This window comes from Larimichthys crocea, chromosome XXIII (assembly GCF_000972845.2).
Source record: "Larimichthys crocea isolate SSNF chromosome XXIII, L_crocea_2.0, whole genome shotgun sequence".
NCBI classification, from domain to species: Eukaryota; Metazoa; Chordata; class Actinopteri; family Sciaenidae; genus Larimichthys; species Larimichthys crocea.
In genome coordinates, this window is record NC_040033.1 from 11713436 (window position 1) to 11733978 (window position 20543).

Below are 20543 nucleotides of genomic sequence, written 5' to 3' on the forward strand. Positions count from 1 at the left end.
TTTGTTAGGCAGGGAAGCATATATGATGTATATTTTTACATCTTTTACTTATATATTACATGTCATGTTTATGTTGTTTGCACGGGATAAGAGGGAAACGAAATTTCTATACTCTGTATGTCCTGTACATATTTCCCTTCAGGGATTAATAAAGTCTAATCTCTATTATAGCAGCACTGACAATAAAGTTGACTTCTTTAATTACACTATGAATGGATTACCTTTTATCATAGCATCTCCTACAATCTGCTTCATTCTGTCACCTTGAGCTTGTTATTAAAATGATTTGTTAAAAAACAAAACAAACAAAAAAAACGCCTACCTTTGTATTCCCCTTCGTACATAAAAGCACAAGACGTACTGTATATTAATGTAGGCCTATGTGTCAGCAAAGTTCAGAGCATTTTTATTCAAGTCAAGTGTAATTTGACTAAGCCTCCTAAGGTTTCTGCAAAAAAATGAAAAAAAAAATAAAAATAAAACCTTCACTTTATAGCCAGTGTTAACTGAAATGTGATAACTCGCTCCCACCTGATATGGTTGACGCAAGGAGCAACTTAATAAGCCAGATAAAGAGACTCTGCATTCAGTGTAAGCATGTAACCACACTGAAATTTTGCTGATATATGATTCAGGACGTGTATGTATGTTCAAAGCAACATTTATTCAGAATTATACCATCATGTCCGTCAACTTGCACTTGTCTTTTTGCCTTAAATGATTGAATATACAACCATTTTTTCACTTTCTCTCATGTAAATCAGACACCTGTAACATCAGAACTGTCCATAGCTTTGCTCTGCAACTTGTAACTTCTATTGATATACCCACATTATTGACTATAACTTACCTACAGCTTCTAAAAGGTATAAAACCACCACTTTGAGGTCTAATACTCTCGTATGGCAATTTCAAGAGTGTCTCTCACAATTAAAACATAAACCACTTTCATAAAAACGTGATTTTCATTATGTTTCCCACATAATTGTTTTAACAGGGAACTTCACACGTCATCCGTTTAGGAATCCTTCTCATCGTCCAAGCACCCCAATCATGTACAACACTGAATTATGTATTTTGGTGGATTTAACATCTGTTAACTCTTTTCTGTGGTCTTTTCAAACATTCCGTAATGTTCATTTAATCTGGACCAAAACACACATTTAAAGTTTGATGCAGGCTTTTTTTCCCCTTTTTGAACATGGCATTTAAGGCCAGATATACATCATACAGAACAAGGTAGCAACTGGCAAAGAAGTTCTCACCAAACAGGTTTTTATTAAGCTGGAGAGGTGAGGAAATATGTTTCCGAGCAAGGGCACATTTGTCACATTCTGGGGCAAGTGATGCAGCCTGCCATTATCCATTTATTACATTAAAATGAAATCCTTTAATACTAATAAAATTATGACAGAAAGCGAGGTGCAAAAAGAAAAAAAAACAAAAAGTTTCATATGATGTAAATGGCAAAACAGTTTAAATATTCAAAAAAATCTAAAAAGTGTTTTAAGCTGCTACATTATGTCTGTAACTTTAGCAATCCAAAAAGTTCGCAGCCATGAGCAGTTCCAGTGCGATCTCTGGAGCGATGGGGAATTCAGGGATTTCTGTGGAGCTGTTGGTGTACCGGACCTTGTAGGTGAAGTACATGCAGACCTTGGACAGGACATGAGATGGAATCTCCCTGAAGTTCACTTCATTGGTTTCATTCTCAGCAAACTGGCCTGCAGATGGAGGGTTACAGTACAAGTAATTAAAACATATGTAACATACATTCAAAATAAAACTGCTGCATAGGGGAGGCATTGTGCCACCAAATGGACAGGCAGAATTAACTTGACTCTGCCTATTTAAATCTAAAGCCGGTATAAGGAAGCAAAGCATCACCAAAGCACACATTAATGTCAACTGGGCCATCAAATGAGTAACAATCTTTATATTTAAGTAAAACCCTGTCGATACATAATATATTTAACAAGAGGACATGTGGAGTGTTCAAAGAGGAGCAGATCTTTTCTAAATTTGGTCCAAGGTAGGCAGGTCAGTAATTTTTACAGGAAGCACACTTCTGAATCAGTAAGAAGTCCAGTGCATCCGAGGTCATTTTTAAATGCCCAGTAAATAATCTCAAGTTACACTACTCTACAGGGCATACACACATTGCAACCTTTTTTGTTCATCAGTACCTTCATAGCTGTAATAACAGTCAGTACTGGATCTACAGTTTCTAGTAGTATATCATCTGAGCAGCACTAATGACAAAGCATAATGCTCTGACACTTCTCCCCGGGCGAACTCTTAGTTTATCGTCCTGCCATTCCTTAAAATTTTGGAAGATCAAACCGTGTACAACTGCCAACATTTGGCACATCTCATGGCACACGGAAGCTACTTTGCAGCAATATCAATCACAATTTACATCGTGCTGCTGAAGTATATTTTCACGTCAAGTAAGCAGATCCATAAAAAACCCAATTGTTACTGATTTATCTTGTAGTGCACATTCCATGTGTGTAGTTTGAGAAAACTAAACAGGTGAAGTGAATGACAGCAGTCTGGATAGAAAATACCATGAGCAAATCCTCCATGTATTTCTCACCTCTTTGAGGAGCATTATAAATTATTTCAATTCAAAACTAGACGTCTTTATCAAAGTGCTACCAAGTGTACGGATGATGACGATGAAAGTTATTTGTTTACCAGGAATACATACATTTCAGTTAAAGCAGCAAAAATGTATTTAGTCCATATGCATAGGTGTGCTTATCATAACACAAGAAGCAGACACAGCTGTTTGCAATACTAGAATATAAATACGCCTGAATCCTCACCTGGCCCGCTTAACATAGCTTTGATGGTCCCAGATGTCAAAGCGTGTTCCCTTTTCACGATAAATTCATGACCATCTGAAGAGATCAACTTCACATACATGGCATCTGGCCCTTCGCAGCCACCGTAGGTTCTTTCTTCACCGTCTGTGGGGCGACACAAACTTGACAGTCTCAAAACAGGTGTAAGCCAACAACTGCTTGTGTACACACACACACAAACAAACATTTGGCCAACTGTAATAGCACAAGAGTGGCTTTGGAAAACAGATTTGCTAAGAAGAGACACACCTCTGCCCTGATGAGAGGAGGATGTTAGCCAAGCTGACATCCATCATGGACAACACCTCTCACCCCCTACATGACACTGTGGGGACCCTGAGCAGCTCCTCCAGCTGCAGACTGATCATGTTGTAGTCTCCTGTTCATGTCCCATTGCAATTTGTTTATCCTATTTATTTAATTTATACCTTGCAGCAGTTATTATTTATAATCATGGTCACTTACTTTTGTAATAGTACTTATATTATGGTCACTACTCTTGCAATAATATTATTTTGTATCATGGTCACTTTGTTTGCAATATTTCTTACACTATGGTCACTTTACATTACAATACTCTCTGTATATATCATGCCACTTTTTATCCTCAGTACTTGTCTGTTTTTGAAGGTTGAGTGTTTTTCGTGTTTATCGTAGGTTATAGATATTTCTGTCTGTTTATTCTGAATCAGTAAGAAGTCCAGTGCATCCGAGGTCATTTTTAAATACCCAGTAAGTAATCTCAAGTTACACTACTCTACAGGGCATACACACATTGCTGAATCTTACACACAGTGTTTATTGTGTAGGTTATAGATATTTATGTCTGTTTATTGTGGGGTTTTTTCTTTTACTTTTCTTTCTGCTACACTTTCCTCTGCTGCTGTAACAAGTACAGCTCCCCGTGGTGGGATGAATAAAGTATATCTAATCTAATCTAATGATGTGAACAGACTTGTTATGAATTGACAAACAACATTCATGTGACATGTAGGTCAGTGTCATTACTCACCCATCTTCTTACAATATATCCGTTAACCCTGAAATTGAACAGAAACATTATTCAGGACAACCTCACACATTTAATAAGAAGAAGTCTCTCAGTAGTTGTGACACTGTTTAAACAGCCTCTTTAAAGCTCAGGTGTCCGTTAGGCCTGACTTTACGTCAATTTGTAAAAAAATATCAACGATTCCGCTAATGTCAACATTAAAATAAATCCGAATCACTTCAATTGTAACCGCCCGGCTCTGATCTGTTAATTAAATCCGGATTAAAGATTTAAAATGTTTTATTTTTTAAGTGAGCTCGCAGCAGACTGCTAACGTCGGCTAGCATGCTAACGCCTTGCCAAACAGCACGATAACGGCTACGTTTCTTTTTTTTTATTATTATCGGGTTTGTTCGGTGTTTAAAATTCCTTCAGGATACAAACCCGACCTGAGACACGATAACACGGCACATTATGTAATTAAAAACAAACACACAACACTGTTTCTTACCACTCTGCGGCTGAATGTGGAGGTTGCGTTTGAGCTAACGTTAGCCACCAGGAGCTACTTTGTAGGGACGCACCGTCCGCGAGAAATGTCTTCCGTGGGGTTTAAGTTGCAGAGAGAGAGGAACGGTCCACTTCACAACATGAGCTGTTTATTGCAATGTCTATTTAAAAAAAAATATATATATTTTTTTGGTGAACGTTCTTCTTCAATTTCCCAAAGAGACCAAGCGTTTTATGAAACTATATCACATTATATGTAAATGAAAATATAAGGTGCTATTTCTGGATAATGCTAGTCCAATGTGATATAAATCCAGTGACGCTGGATAATAAGTTTAGATAAGAGAAGGGGAAATAGTGATATTAATTTTTAATTTTAATGAAGAGCTGAGATGACTTGTCAAATTTACACTGGTTTAAAAGGCCAACAGCAGCGAGGAGGTGCCACATGTCCTGTGAAGCCTATAGGGGGCGCTTGTGTTTCAGGTTACCCTCCCTGACTGTCTCTGCTGGCAGTGATGAGCAGGAACAGGTGCTGATTGGACATGACAGAGACATTTTGCAGGCCCATAAATCTGGATTCAAGAAAGAATGAGAGAGAGAAGACATGCACTCTTCACTATCATATTATTTCCAAAGTCCAGTTTGTAGAAAAAATCACTGTAGTACTTTATTTTTTAGTACAGCAGAACAATTAGACGAGTATTCACCTGTGTGAATAATCATGCAGGGACACCTAAAATACTCACACTTTCTAAACTAGGAATTTTGTATCAACAGCCAACCACTACAGCTCGTGAAGTCTCCTCTAAGAGGTACAGAGAGGTATCCGTCACAGATCAGAGACAGTTGAGAAGCAGGCACATACTGTAGTCACGGTCAGGTTCGGAATGTGACTTTGCCCTGATCCTGCCTGAACTTCTTTCATGCAGGAAAAGTGATGACTTTTGAAATCCGAGGCTTCCAAATGGACACGGAGTTATCTGAGCCGTGACACTAAGAGTAGGGCTACTGAGTGTGCCTGTAAATTGTGCTGTTTGACCCAGAGGTTGGGTGCTCCTTACGGCAGACGGTGAGGAAATTTAATATGTTTATTCCTTTATATTAATGTTCATTTACACACACAGATCCTAGGAATCCATAAGTGACAACACGTGTGGGACAAAGGACACCATTTTTAGTCTTGTTTAATTGGCTGTGCTCATTGCTACCTCAGATGTCAACGGTGACTTCTGCAGAGGTGACACCTGACCTGGTATTTGTCTTACAGTAATGCCAGGCTTAGCTATGCTGTCAGTTTGTGTTCCAGAAAGTTCTAGTAGCCTGTTCACTCACACACACACACACACTTACACACACACACAACCAAAAACAATCACTGACCTTCCAGTCCCCCATTACACTATTAGTGCTTATGATCAGAGCGGGCGGGTGGCGGCAGCCACTTTGATGTCCCTCTGATACGACCCACCCCGCTGCAGCTGCTCTCAGCTCTATTTTGGGGAGGCTGCTGTGGGCCCTTAGAACAGGGCTTCCTTAACACAGACAATAAATGCAAACTCTCTTGTCATGCCAAGTGAAATCACCCATCCCTTTAGTACACGTAACCTCTATACTTTCTCAGATCACACCGTCTTGCCCACACCCAGAGCTTTTTGGAAATGGTCGTATGCGGATAACCGGAAAAGACACTTATCCATCTTTTTGCATTTCTGTCAGTCTACATTCATTACATTACATTTTTACAAGCATGTGCAGATAGAATGATGTTCACTTGGTTCATATATGTACCTCCCCCTCCTGTTTTCACTACCAGTTTCAATACCACAGAGTCGGTCAAATGTCAATACATAGGCTAATTTATGAACAGTACAATAGCTTAGTTGTAGAGGGCCTGAATGAAACCAGGTCAGAATTTTAGTCATGATAGCGAAACATGGGGGGAGGCGTTTCTACTCTGTAAAGAGGGAAAGGCTTGTCACAATGAATTTGAGGGTGCTGTTCCTTTTGCCTGCAGGGAGTCACAGTGCCCTGCAATTCTCATGTTGGTCCTTATCTCATGAACCTTTGCCGTAGAGAAGCATCACCAACCCATGGCGTGTCACAAGCAATTATGTCTCACTGGATAAAAGGTAAAATAATCTGACACAAGGTAATTAATCATATGTATTTATTCTAATACTGTTTGTTAACAGTTGTGTTAATACACCAACATAATAATATACATATTGTACCAAAGATGTTTAGTTTATGTAGCCTCATTATCAAAAAAAAATCACTGAAATGCAGCACACTGTGTAAGAAAGACATATTAGCCTTTATTGGATGATTTTTAAACTCAGACACGGTGAAACGTATCAGCTCTCGTTGCCACCACGACTACAACACCACATACAGTAATATCATTTGGTGACAGTTTGAACACTGACTCACACAGCACACATCTGTCATGTGCGATTCTTGGACGTCTGGCAAATCGTTAAATCATTAAATTCCTCAGGAATCTTTATTACAAGCTGGTGGATGACACTGGCGCCACAAATGCACTCAACCTAACAGAAAAAGTGTGGTCACCGCGATTGTCGTTCTCCAACGTGATGCCCCGATGTACCCAGTAGTGGAGTCATGTTAATCATGTGTTTCTTGGATAAATAGCAGAGTTGTTTACTAGACACAAAAGACACTTTTATGCGTTTTATCAAAATTGATAACCTAACCCTGTGAAAAGCAGCTACAGCAGCGAAAGTAGTAACACAACGCACCCTGAGTCACTGATCAAAAGTGCACCCTGTAATGTAATAATGATTCAAAGCCACTAACTTATGCAATCATAAAGACAAAGTAGTTTACTCATAACTTAGGGAGGAGAATGAAAAAGGAAAAAACCCTTTCAAAAGATGTTCCTGCGTTAACATGTTTATTTTCTACAGTCGGTTCATTGCGCCTACTCCTCACATGATGAAAGCTTCAAATGGCATAACAGACAGATAAGTGGATGTGACAACCATTTACTTTCAATAGCCTGAGGCTAATGCACTGTGCTGAGGCTTTGCTTGTTTGACAATGACTCACCCGGCAGACCCCTCTGATAAAACCTTCACAATAACTCACATGTCATTAGCAAAACAGAACACAAAAAGTCTTGTGCTTAAAATGTCATTCAAGTGAACTGTGTTTACTTTTTACTTGTCTGTGTGCCATTCCCCAGTATGTGGGAACATTAGTGTCTGACAGAAAAAATTAAATAATAAGACACAGATAATAGTTTACTTCAGATGACAGCGATAGGTTTATGTTTTTAGAAGGGAGGTTTGTTTGTGTAAATATAACAGATGAAGCAATGCTAAGCTAAGCTGGCTATGCGAGGCATGGAAAGGGGATCTGCTTAATACTGATGTCTTAGCAACAGTTTTTAAAAATGCTGGGCACTGATATCCCCTCACTGCTTACAAGCCTTAATCCAATTTTAGACGCACAACCGAGTTGCTTTTCTGTCAGAAGGTGGAGGCTTGGTCTCAGAGAGAGAAGTTAAATATACACATACAGATTACATATTATTATTTCATTATACCAAATCTGTAAAACAGCTGAGCCTGAACATTCATAAGCAACATCTGAATAAATAATAATATGTAATTTAATTGGTATATTAATGTATTTCTGAAAAATTAGGACTCTTCCAATCAGGCATCTATGACTGGTGTATAACAATGAATTAATATTTAACAACTAATTATATAATGTAAGTAATGTAATGCTGTTTGATTACACACATTAACAGATAAATAAAAAAAAATATATTTGTTTACAGTTTATTCACATGTACTAGGTATTCAGCATCAGATTTAAAACTTATGAAGATAAGTCATTATGTATGATAATAAGAATGTGATATTATATTAAAAAACATTTAAATGTTCATATGGAATCATAGTTATGAATGCTTTATTGGAGGAAATTTACAGTTAGTTAGTAACAGTTGTGGACAAGTACAATGGTGACTAAAATGTACCTATAATTGTTTATAACTATATTATTGTGCGTTATTAACCATTTATTTATTGTTAAGTAAGTATTAAGTATTTTTTTTCTATTGATTTAGACTAACCGAGAAAAATATCCAAGATATTTCTGGCCATAGAAAAAACAATAAATAAATATTAATAAATATTATTTTATTTCATTTATACAATAAATACATATTATAATTTAATAAATTAGCACTGAAAAACTAAAATAAAACACATTAAAAATCAAATTTTTCTGCCTTTCCTTTTCTTCATTCATTTATTTGAATTGAATTTAATGTAGTACTTAGTAACTTAGTCTCCTTATTTATGTAGTAATTTATTCATTTGTAAAATCATTTTCAGTTATTTATTTCCCGGTTAACTATTAATTAATCGATTATTGTAAAACCATTTTCATGACTCCTGTAATCCTCTCTAAATTTGACTTTTTTCTTCTGGTGGCATCATCTTTTGTAGCTGTAAAAACTTCATGAACAATGTGAAGTGGCTGGTATATTGGAAGCTTTCAACAGGCCGTGCGAGTAACATGTAATATGTGCATGACAGGCTCAGGTAGGCATGTGCTGTGCTGTTCTGTTGTCAGCCACAGTCCCGAGTCTATTCCCTGGTTAAAGTCATAGCTGTCACTGGAATTAGTTAAATAGCCTTGATGAAGGTAGGATATGCTTATAAGGTTTTGGTTTATATTTGTCCAGGACTGCTTCAGCAACCAAATCTTGTCCAGCATGCAGTGCCATATCAGAATAGTAACAGAGATATTCTATACTATTACTGACAAGTTCAGCTTCACATAAGGGTTTTGAGTGTCAGGATTACTTCAGAATATTCCTTCAGAGGCAATGATACTATAATTGTCAGTATCATCATCAGACCTGACAATTTAATCTGTATAACACATGAAGTACATACATAAATAATTTAGCATGTTAAACAACTAGATAATAAATATAAGTGAGTTAAGACCTGACATCTGCTCCTAACTCTGGAAAAAACATTCTGAATCAGTGTGAGAGCAGGGAAACCCTCTGCAGGTTTTGCAGTGTCTGGCGGCGTCAGGGCAGAGGGCACAGCAAGTGCATGACACAGAGTTGCAGATTCCAGGCAGGTGCCACTGCTGGTGTAACACTACACTAATCCAAGGCTGATCAGCAGTGGAAACAGTACAAACTGACCCCAGACAAAACTGGGGCACCTGCCTGCGCTTGCAACGTTAATGTGAGACCGTGATGAATGCACTTTGATTTCATGCCGACTATTTTTCCCCCCGGATCTCATTATGAGAAGGTCACCATGAGGCCATCGTCGCAAGGAGGCTAAGCAGAGATGAGACGACGAACCACAGAGATACATGCAAGTGAACATGAGAGTGGACTTTGACACATTCTAATAAGACGAGAAATCCTTGCATCCACCTGTTCAAATATGTAGATTCTAAGCCAGTGTGACTGCTTATGTTCGATTATTGTTTATTGTGTAGTATATTCTGAGCTGTGTTGTCTATATTGAGTTTGTGTTGACTGCTTATTGTTGACTGTTTTTCATATACCGGAAAATACAACAACAACACCTAGAAAGTTAAAAGTTATGATCCTTGGAGAATCAATAATATCAGAAACCAGCAAAATGCAGTTTAACAAGGCATAACATCTTTATTGTTATACACATAACTTCATCTCCAAAGACTTTGCACAAATCAGTGGGGTAACATGAACCTTGAGATATCAAAAGTCTCCCGCAGTTCCTCGTTATATCCTAAAATACTCAAACAAGTACATCTGCCTTTCACATCCCCAAATGGTACATACAGTACATCCAATTAGAAATAAAGTTTTTTTTTTTCACTGTCAAACATTATCATATGTGCATTACATTACCAATTACAAACAAGTTATATTCATTGTCAAAATACAGGTGTGCAAATTGTTAGAAAAATACCAACTCATACCAGATTCTGGATTGTGCTCTGTAAAAATCCTTACAAATAGTATATAATAATCTATATATAAATGACTCCAACATGCAATGTTGCATTTCAAAAAATATCCCATAAACAGGCTGTTCTGTTAAACCCTCCAAACTCTGGTCTTCACCATGCTCGTGTGAAGACAGTTAAAACAAGAAAAAGAGGGTGTAGCACAAGAAAAAAAAGGGAGAAAACTGTTATTTAATGCATCACATTTGTAATACAACAACGTTTTTTGAATAATTTAGTTTCTTGGTCAACGTTTATGATCTATTCCAGATTCTGAATAGATTTTAAAGTTAGTTTCCAGGTGTTACACGGACAGTTTGCAAACATCTAACTGGCTGAAGCATTTTCCAAAATGTAATGTGCTGCTGATTGTATATATAACAGACAATATAGTCAAGTTGAACTTCAAAACTGAATTGCAGCAAAGAAAACCTAGCCATATTAAAGCCCTTTTTTTTATGATGACCAATGTCCACAAACACATCAGTTGTACAATGAATAAATAATTAATCTTGGTAGTGATGACAGTAAATGTCAACCATATAAATAATCACTTTTTTTTATATTTTTAAATCAAAGAAACACATGCCATACCTGCAACAAAGACTACAAACAGCTACGATGAGGCAAGTAAAAAGCATGATTCAGGTGATGACAACAGTCAAAGTATCCCCCACACGATAAAGTTAAGACAAGGATGGCATCTCTTCCCCCCCGCCCCCCCTTCCTCCTCATCTTTTTCTGAGGTAAACAGTAGTACTGTTAAAGACATTTAAAAGGCATCGCTCCTTCTCCCTGGTGCCACATTCCCCATGGCCTCAACCTGAATAAATTCAACTTCCACCGTCCACAAGACTGTCTTGATCCAGTCTCAAAAAACACGCAAGCACTGCTGGGCCTACCGAAGCAGCTGTGTGAACAGCGTCTTTGCATTTTACACTGACACAATGAAAGCAAAAAATTAGAATGAAGGAATACAAGCGAAATGGTCTAGGCGTGTACAATGAAATAATTTTCCTTCGGATTTAATAAATAACATAAGACATTTGTTACTTCACTCTCACAGAGCTAGGTAGCTTTTAAAGTGTGAAACTTCTTCTTACTAACATGTCAACAATGTCGGCTATTAAAGATCCAGTGTGTAGGATTTAGTAGCATCTAGCAGTGAGGCTGCAGATTGCAACCTACTGAATACCGCTCACTTCATGCTCCCGTATCCAAGTATGTAGGTGAACCTTCAGTGGACACAAAGCTCACAAATAACTCAAAAGGCTCTATCTAAAGCAAGTGTTTGGTTTGTCTCTTCTGTCTCTTCTTATTTTATTCTGCCAATAGATCCTCCTCAATGTTACACACTGGACCTTTAATCGATATCTCTCGAAACCAGTCTGTTCAAATTATGAGTCTGACAAAAAAAATGGAACATAGGATTTTTATAATAATACAACCCCCCATTTTTTATTTTTTTTATTTTTTGGCAAAAATATCCTGTAAGCTTTCTTTTGAAAAAACAAAACAAACATATTGCACTTTCAGTAACATGAATGTGTAATGTCAAATTACAACTCAGCTGTTAAAAATGAGTCAAATTTCAAAAAAAAAAAAAAAAAAAAAAGGGAAAACAAATTGATTTACTCCTTTTGAGAAGAGAAGAAATTTCCTTTTCAACTACAAGCATGTGAACTGCAGGTAACCAACATTCAGAGAACAACAATGAACAAAAAAAGCTACAATAAAACAGAAAACAAACAAAAAACAAAATGTTAAAACTGTTCCATGCACGGGGAGTGTTTCAAAGCAGTGTATCCTGGGTTACAATGGACGGAGCTTGAGAAAGCTGCTGTGATGATTGGGTAAACAGAGTAAGACTGGATAGTGACCGTGCTAGCACTGACTGCTGGCAACGGCCGTGCCTAGTTTCCTGTTGCAAGAGTGGTGTGAATCCCAGAAAACACTCCGTACACCAGAGCACGCTCCCGCTGCGACTGTCGCCCCCTCCCCGGCCGCTGGGCTCACATCTCCCCATCAAAACGTCAGATGGCAAAATAGAAAGGCAGCTGTTTGCTCCCATCATCTAAAAGTGCATCTCCACACTCTTCCAGCAAAGTCCGTCAGCCCACCGCCATCTCTGCCAAGGCAGTGGGAGTGGGCTACAGAGACCAGTGCTTGGATCAGCACACGTGTGGGTTTCAATTACTTCTTTTTTTCAGACTGTGTATGTTTGGTTGCATTTTTTCAAACTTTTTAAAACATTTTTTTATTAAATCTCGCAAGACACGACATTTCACCTCGGCTTTTAGAAAAGCCAAAGGAGTGCTAATTCACGGGGCTGGCCCTAAGGAAGGCCCATGACAGGTTGGTGGTAGTGATGCCTTCCTCTTGATTCTCTTCGGTGTCACGTTGATTCCTAAACACCTACGGCCACCCCCGTGTCTCACTGGCGCCATTTTCATTTTTCAAGGCCGGCGATGCAGCTGTACCGGTTGCCATGGTTTCACTGCAACATATAGCAGTTTGTTGGGAATTTAATTGGCTGCATGACACATTTCAGACATAAATTGTTGCAAAGAGGACACAGAAGACATGAATAAAAGGGCAGATTCATCTTTAAAAATACACAAATTCATCTGATCACTAATTATTCTTGCTTATGAATAAAGGTGTCTAGAAAGAAAAAAAAAACTTACCTGAGAAACTGCATCATCATGTCAGAAAATGGACAAATATAATTGCAAGGCCAATGTTCAACAGCATTACCATAGCAACAAGGATCGAGTTAGGACCCTGCAAAAAAATGACATTATGATAAAGATTAGAAATCCTATATCTTCACAAAAAAGCTTATTAAGAACCATTTGAATAGAAAGAAGTAGGCAGTGTTAAAGGAATAGTTCTAAATATGCTCATTTGCTTTCTTGCCAAACTTAGATGAGAAAATAGGAGGAGGGGGCAGCTAGCCTGGCACCGTCTAAAATCCGCCTAATCCACATAATTAAAGAGCTATATCATGTTTGCAACTGGGAAATTGCCAGGCAACCATTGGACACTCCAGGAAAACATAGTTTGGCACAAGAACCCTCGTAAAATGCAGATTGTCATTCTTACACTTCGGGTTTTGGGTGGATTAAACAAACAAGATAAACATGTTAATTAATGAGCTTTAGAGCAGTAGCCAGATTTTGTTACCTTCGGAGAGTGCCAGGCTAGTTGTTTGCTCCTGTTTCCAGTCTTTGAGCTGAGCTATGCTATCTGGCTTCTGGCTCCAGCTTTATATAAACCATAAAGAGATCATCTAACTCTCTGCAAGAAAGCAAATTTCTCAAAATGTCAAACCTTGCTTTAAAAAAAAATCACTTTTTCTATTGATACTCACTGTTTCTTCCATGCTTTCTGCAATCTCCATACTGGCTTTCTTTGTGTCTGCGAGGCTCTTTGGCTTTAGGGAATCCTGCTTCCTGAGTTTCTGGTCACTCTTGCTCTCCCGTATGGAGGCTGGCTTAGGAGTGGGGGTACTATACGATCTAGGAGGTTGTGGGGGCATACGTGCCAGGGCTAGGGCACTAGGCTCTTCTTCTGGATCCTCCTCTGGTTCCGGGGGTGGAGGGATCCTTGTAGGGGTTTTGACGTAGTAACTGTGGTACTCACTGTGGACCTCTCCATTGACTGGAATTGCTGGAGGCTGTGGAGGAGCAGCGGATGGGGTAGACTGCTGAACTTTAGCTGGTTTAGCTGGAGCCTCGATATGCACGTGAGAACTTTTAGGGCCATCAGTGACAGATGGCTTCTCCTCTTTACTCAGCTTTCTGTTAGACCGCTCATCCTTGCTGGTCTTATGACTTGACTTCTCTTCTTTGCTTATCTTGCGGGAAGGTTTTTCCTCTTTGCTGGTTTTGCGGCTGGTGCTGTTGGCGAGCTGACCTTTCTTCTTGCTAGAGTGAGGCGAGGGGGGAGGCGTGGCTACAGGGCTGGTCACAGGGGAGTGGGGGGGAGTGGTACCTTTGCGGTAAAAGTGGGGAGAATCTCTTGGGGACCTTTCCTTTTTTTCTACAGGGACCTCTTTAATCTCCACGGGTTCCTTTGACTGTTGTTTTATGTAGTCAGGTCCTGCAGAGGTGAAAGAGAAACACATTAACTTATTAAATAATCGACAGATACTGATATGTCTCATGGTTTGGTTGCAACCTGGAACTAAACTTGGGTTTAGAAATGTTTTTTTCATTGTGGAACAAGACACATCTCTCTAACCTGAAGAATAGATGCGTCTTCGAACAATACTGTAGCTCAACATTTTGGGGGGAAAAAAACATACACACTTTCTTACAGAGAATATATGAGAAGACTGATATCACTCTCAAATTTATAAAAATAAAAATGTAGCTATTATGTGCAGCTGGTTAGCTTAGCTTAGTGTTTAGCGTGGAAATGGGGGAAACAGCTTAACAGCTAGCATGGCTGCCAGAACCTCTAAAGCTCACTAATGAACACATTATATCTTGTTGTTTAACTTTTTGTACAGATTAAACACATGAGATAAAATGTGTTAATTGGCAATCTTTTGAGATGCTTGTTGGTGGATTTTATTATCTTAACTGTTTCCAATCTTAGTGCTAAGCTAACCAGATGTTGGCTGTAGCAGTAGACTGGTGTCAATTTTCTTGTATAAAACTCAACAAGAAAGCATTTTTTTCCCAATGATTCAGTGCTTTTGGAAATACATTACAACTGTGTTAAGAGTAGCAAGACTAAAGATCACAGGAAGTGACCTTGAAGATGTTTAGCTCTCAAAGGCTAACACCGGCATAGCTTATAGCACATTAACTGAGAATACAATATACAAGCCCACCAAGCTTCAAATGTCCCATTATCTGAGGTTCAGATATAGTCTGAAAATGACACCAAACCAAACCCTGAACCAACACCAGTGCTATTCTAAAATATCTGATCCAGCCATTGTCCAAGAAGCGAGATTAGAAGAACAAAGCACTCTTAATTTGCTGTCCTTCCTGTCTGACTGGAGCATTGCACCGTGAGCTAGATTTAAACCAGAGCTGGCCCTGAGCATAGTCGAAATTTCGAATAAAATATTCATGAATCAACATTATATATGCAATCATTCTGCAAAGGCAGACAGGGAGAAACAGACTTATTAATGCAGGGTCACAAACACCATTTCACAAAGGAAGCCTCCTCTGCAGGCTCCTCTTCATCATCAGTATGTTGTTTTCCTGGAAAGGCCTTTGTCACATCAGTTCTCAGCATCCAGCCAACACGGCTGTCCAGAAAAAGAGAATCAATCTTCTAGAAGTCTAGAGAAGCTCATACTGTTGCATACTTCCTTTATGGACTTACTTAGAGAACACAGATGATAGTGACACGACTGTATCTAGACCAAATATGCATCACTCTTTTAAAAATACATCTTTTGAATTTTGATTATGGACATTATGTCCTCTAATGCGTGGACAATGGGGTCTAAATCTAAATGAAAATGCCTTTTTTCATGTGAGAAAATGACACTTTATCTGTCCCTTTGTTCTGTGCTGAATTAATATTTATTAGAGACATCAGGCTCTTTGTTTGCCTGTTTTTCTTTTTGCACGTCGTCTAAATTAGATGGTGTCAGAGTGACTAACACAGGGACAATGCTGCTTTGTTTGAATACATCAGATGGCATGGGCAGAGAAGGATCCTCCACATCCCATATAGCTAGTTTGAAAAAGAGAGATGGAAATAGAGAAAATACAAAGACAATCGATTGTATATGTGTACATACAAGGACTACTGAGTTGAACTTTCAGTTCCTGTTCACCTGCACCAGATCCTATATACTCAGTTAGTGTAAGGCGATGTGATCTAATGTGTGTTCATATAGTGTGTTTAGTATTTAGTATTGATTGGTTGATTGATTGGTTATTGGGTTGGAAAATGGGTCAATCTCAGAGATCAATCAACAAGATTTACCAGACGCCCGCCAGATGCATGCTACCTATTACATTTACACATCATAACTCAATAAAATAATTCACATTGATTTAGATTTAACACTTATCAACTATAGGAACAATTGTGCAAACCTCAAAACCAGAAAGAAAACAAGTCCCATATCAGCATGAATGGCCTTCTTGCAGAATGTTTTGGCCCCTGTACTCATAAGCCTAAAGTATTTTTCTGCTGCATGGCATTCTTAATTTGTTTCATAACTGCCTCGACCAATGAGACCCACTACAAAGAGATGAGGAGATATTTGAACATATGTGGGGCTTAATATATCTGCCAAGCTTAATTTCACACCATAACTCAATAAGAGTTAGGGCTTCATGGGCGGGCCTGAGCAGATTTACTCTGTTTGGGGACAGATTCCTGTGAGGGGTTCCTGACATTTTCTGAATGGTTCTCTGCACTAAAGCGACCCCCAGCCTTACACACACACACAACATGCTTATTTTTGTGTTTCAACACTAGAAAGCCGCTAAAGAATCTTTTGGAAATTTGACTTTAACGAATCGCATGACTCGTGGCAGATATGTTTGCATGTGTCGATCTTGTTGTGATGAGTGAGTGAAGATTTATTAGATGTACTCACACAAGGAATCCTGCCAGGTCAGCTGGAACATGTACTAGGACTCAATTACCCAAATGGCTGTGGTGTTTCTTTCATCTGAACATTGATCAGCTGGGCTGAGTCTGCAGCCCTCTAAAGAGGGTCATTAAAATAGGCCACAGCCTTAGTCCTGACCAAGACAAAAATACTCAAAGAAGCACAAATTAAGATCTGAATTAAAGCATTTGGAGGATTTTTCACCTCAAATCTAAGATGTGTGCATGTCAAGATTTTTAATCCTTTCAAGAAAAGCTTAACTGTATATATATATACTGTGTCTTTTCCTCCTAGCCTCATCGTTGTCTCTTTGAGATTATTAGAATACAAGCTTTTGTATAAGCTGCGGCTGACAGATCTGTTCATGTTAATCCACAGCACATTTTCTGCTTCGGTGCTCTCTTAGCAAAACACACACACTGAAACACACACACACACACACACACGATCACACACTCATATAAAACATCTGATCGGCTGTTTAAGACTCAGCCTAACCCCTACTGACCTTAATATGAGATGAACAGCAGTAGCTAGATGGGAGCTTCGGTATGTGTGTGCGTGCATGGATGTGTGTATGTAGAGGGGAATGAATACAGTAGGTGCTGTTATCACATCTGTTGCCACTGTGCATGAGTCTGGGTGCAATGGAAGATTCATAGGAGAACAGTAACATATAATCTAGTGTCATAAAGTCCAGAGTTGAGAGGCCATTCAGTAATTTTGGCCTGGAAGGATATATCTATTTTCACAATCTTGTTTTTCATGAAGCACTGACAATCAAACACTGACATGAGGCTAGTGTTGCTATATAAATGACAGGTCTTAGTTGCTGCCTTGCCTTTATATCCTTGTCAACAGGGACAAAAATATATATTTCTTGAGGCAAACTGTTTGCTTAAATGTTTCACTGTGTCTATATGTCAAATATAATAACATGTCTTGTGTGATAGTAGAAGACATGTTCCCGGTACCCTGTTATGATACATTTGATCATATTTATTTGATTCACATTCTAGCATCAATATTTTATATGTTTTAATCTGTTCTGTGGGTTGTGATCTCATTGTGTTCTCTATACTGTTATATTTATCATTCATGACTCAATTTGTAGCGTTTTAGATTCTCTCGCTCTTCCTCCTACTCGCACTGGCAGATGGGCAGGGGGAGCTGTCATTGTTTGGCCAGATTACTTCCACTACTGTTACATAGACCCACACATACACACACACACACGTACATTTGTACTCATATAAACACATGCAAATAAAGTATACCCTATTGTCTGTGTCTATTGGTTGAGTATAATCAATGGCTTCCGGCGCTTTTGTTTGTAAGTGGCCACATGCAAAGAAGAACATGGAGGGCCTCATGTTCACATGAACTGACATGTGATTGATGGAGACATGGCATGCTGAAGACACTGCATGAAAAGACAAGGACTTAATACAGCTTGGCGTTAAAGCATGTAATACACAAGCCGGTGTCCTTTTCATGCCATGGCGTGACAAAATGTGACACTAACATGGTGTGGTCAGATTGGGAACAATAAATATGCAACGTCATTTAGACTTTCAAAATAGAATTTGCTGACAAACACTTTTGGTGATGGTTTAGGCACCAAAACTACCTGGTTAGGTTGAGGAAAAGATCATGGTTTGGGTTAAAATAACTACCTCCAATTATAATCAGTACTGACCATTGGTTTTACAAGGGGAAAGTGTGCATTTTGGCCATTTGATTGCAAGGATAACATGCTGTTGGACAAATGGGTTTCAGAATAATGGGCTGTGAACACAGATGAGTAATGGCAGCAAACCACACAGACTTTTTCCAAACAAACACAAACTTTACATTTTCTGGATCTGAATACATTTGCATATTTGAGAAATGCCATCTTTTTTTTGTTTTTTAACTAATGTTTCTTGGAGATTTGCCTATGATACAACTCTGATCTACTTATTTTCAGTCCCACATCCTCCCAGATTCCCCTCTACTCATGCAGTAAGACTTTAGAAGTAGACTCTTTCATGAAGAGCTGACACAGTAATATACATCACTTAATGACTACCATTCTCACAGCTGGGACACATAAAAAATGCTTTTGACATTTGTTCGGAAAAGGATCATCTTGTAAATATATGCTGTATCTCTGAAAGTCATAAGAAGTTTCTGCATGACTTTAAATTTCTGCTGAACTACTGTCTTGAAACTTATTCCACGACACCTGCTGCCATGAATATAAAGCAACACCTGCTCATATCTGGTTTTCAGCCCTGACAGGTCCAGGCTTTTATGGTTTCACCTGGTCCAAGTGTACCTTGACTGGGTCAAACAGAGTGGAGTGGGATCTCTGTTGGGGCCTCTAACCTTCAACCCACCCCACCCTCAGTGACCAGTTGAAGGAAGGGACAGCTGCTCTGCGTCAGCCCTTGAGAGGGGCAAGTGCACGGCAGAGCTCCTCTCAGTGCATAAGGATTTCAGCTATGTCTCCATTAGACCCCAGTGAGCACCAAATATAGCCCAATTAACGTCACGACACAGGCCACACCCAGCTAACCCTTACTACTCCCCCTCCAGGGTGCTGTATATGAACCAATCATAAAGGTCAGGGTCCTGTTCCTTGTGACCCTCTCTTCCCTTTTGAAGTACCCACTCCCAATCTGGGTGATAATCTGCTATGAGTCTGAAATGCCAATTACAAACAACAAGGGGTTTAGACGTCTGGTTGTTACCCTAGAGGACTTATTAGAAATTGAGGGATGGGAGTAAGTGAGAATATTTCCACTGTAGACATTGAGGAAGCAAAGAAGATTAGTTTGTGTAAGTCACACAAGTACACTAATACTAGGTACTCATATTGAGTGGCTTTGTCTCACTATCACATTAGGATTGACAAGGTGAACTGGATTCTACACCCACTTGGTATATTCCTTTGAACCACTACATTTTTGGTAACAACAGAGACACTGTGGCAAATAGGGGAAACTGTTTACACTCAAACATGATATACTGTAACCTGCCGTGAACCAGGAACAAACCTAAAAGTAAGACCTTCTTGAAGACTTTCTTAAACTAGAAATCAATGTATGGAAAATGGGGTTTGGCTATTTGCAGATGAGTGTTTGGCTTTCAGCTGGGCTTACCGGACATGCTTACGCAACTGATCATTTAAACACCGTGGCTCAGATGTCGCCCTGCGCTGCACATTATTATGACATCGACCACTTTCTCATTCATGATCTGACTTATAAGGCAAGGACACTCTCTACACAGACTTGTGAACCCGGAGATCACCCAGCCTGCCAAGCATGACCGCCGTTTTCCACAACACAAACAAGCCGCAGGATGTCTCTGGCCCGGGCTAGCCATTTCTGTGGCTTAGTGGAGGGACATGCTTGAATGGGTCCCATTGTCAATCTATTTGTCACCCACTATTTTGTGGTGGCTTTTGGCAAGGGTCCAAGGTCGGCTAGCTCATAGGCCTAAATATAATACACACAGTAGAAGATGCGAGGCTGGTATAGATCTTACACTATAAATAAAAACAAACAAAAAAGGTATGACATAG

At 39.0% G+C, this 20543-nt stretch overlaps 2 protein-coding genes across 2 annotated transcripts in view; both read right to left on the reverse strand.

Annotated features, from left to right (window-relative positions):
• Positions 1-1192: 1192 nt before the first annotated feature.
• eloca (elongin C paralog a) lies at positions 1193-4499 on the reverse strand. The gene is made up of 4 exons (XM_019263069.2): positions 4373-4499; positions 3883-3910; positions 2832-2975; positions 1193-1724 (listed from the first exon to the last, which is right to left on the reverse strand). The coding sequence occupies exons 2-4, from the start codon at positions 3884-3886 to the stop codon at positions 1534-1536; spliced, it is 339 nt and encodes a 112-aa protein (XP_019118614.1). The 5' UTR covers positions 3887-3910; positions 4373-4499; the 3' UTR covers positions 1193-1533.
• A 5961-nt stretch (positions 4500-10460) lies between these two features.
• The window catches only part of jph1a (junctophilin 1a), a 32016-nt gene continuing 21933 nt past the window's right edge, over positions 10461-20543 (reverse strand). Inside the window, exons 5-7 of the mRNA XM_019260777.2 lie at positions 13748-14478; positions 13062-13158; positions 10461-12871 (exon numbers count right to left, since the gene is read on the reverse strand). Coding sequence (XP_019116322.1) covers positions 13078-13158; positions 13748-14478 — 812 coding nt within the window. The 3' untranslated portion in view covers positions 10461-12871; positions 13062-13077. The remainder of the gene's footprint in view (positions 12872-13061; positions 13159-13747; positions 14479-20543) is intronic.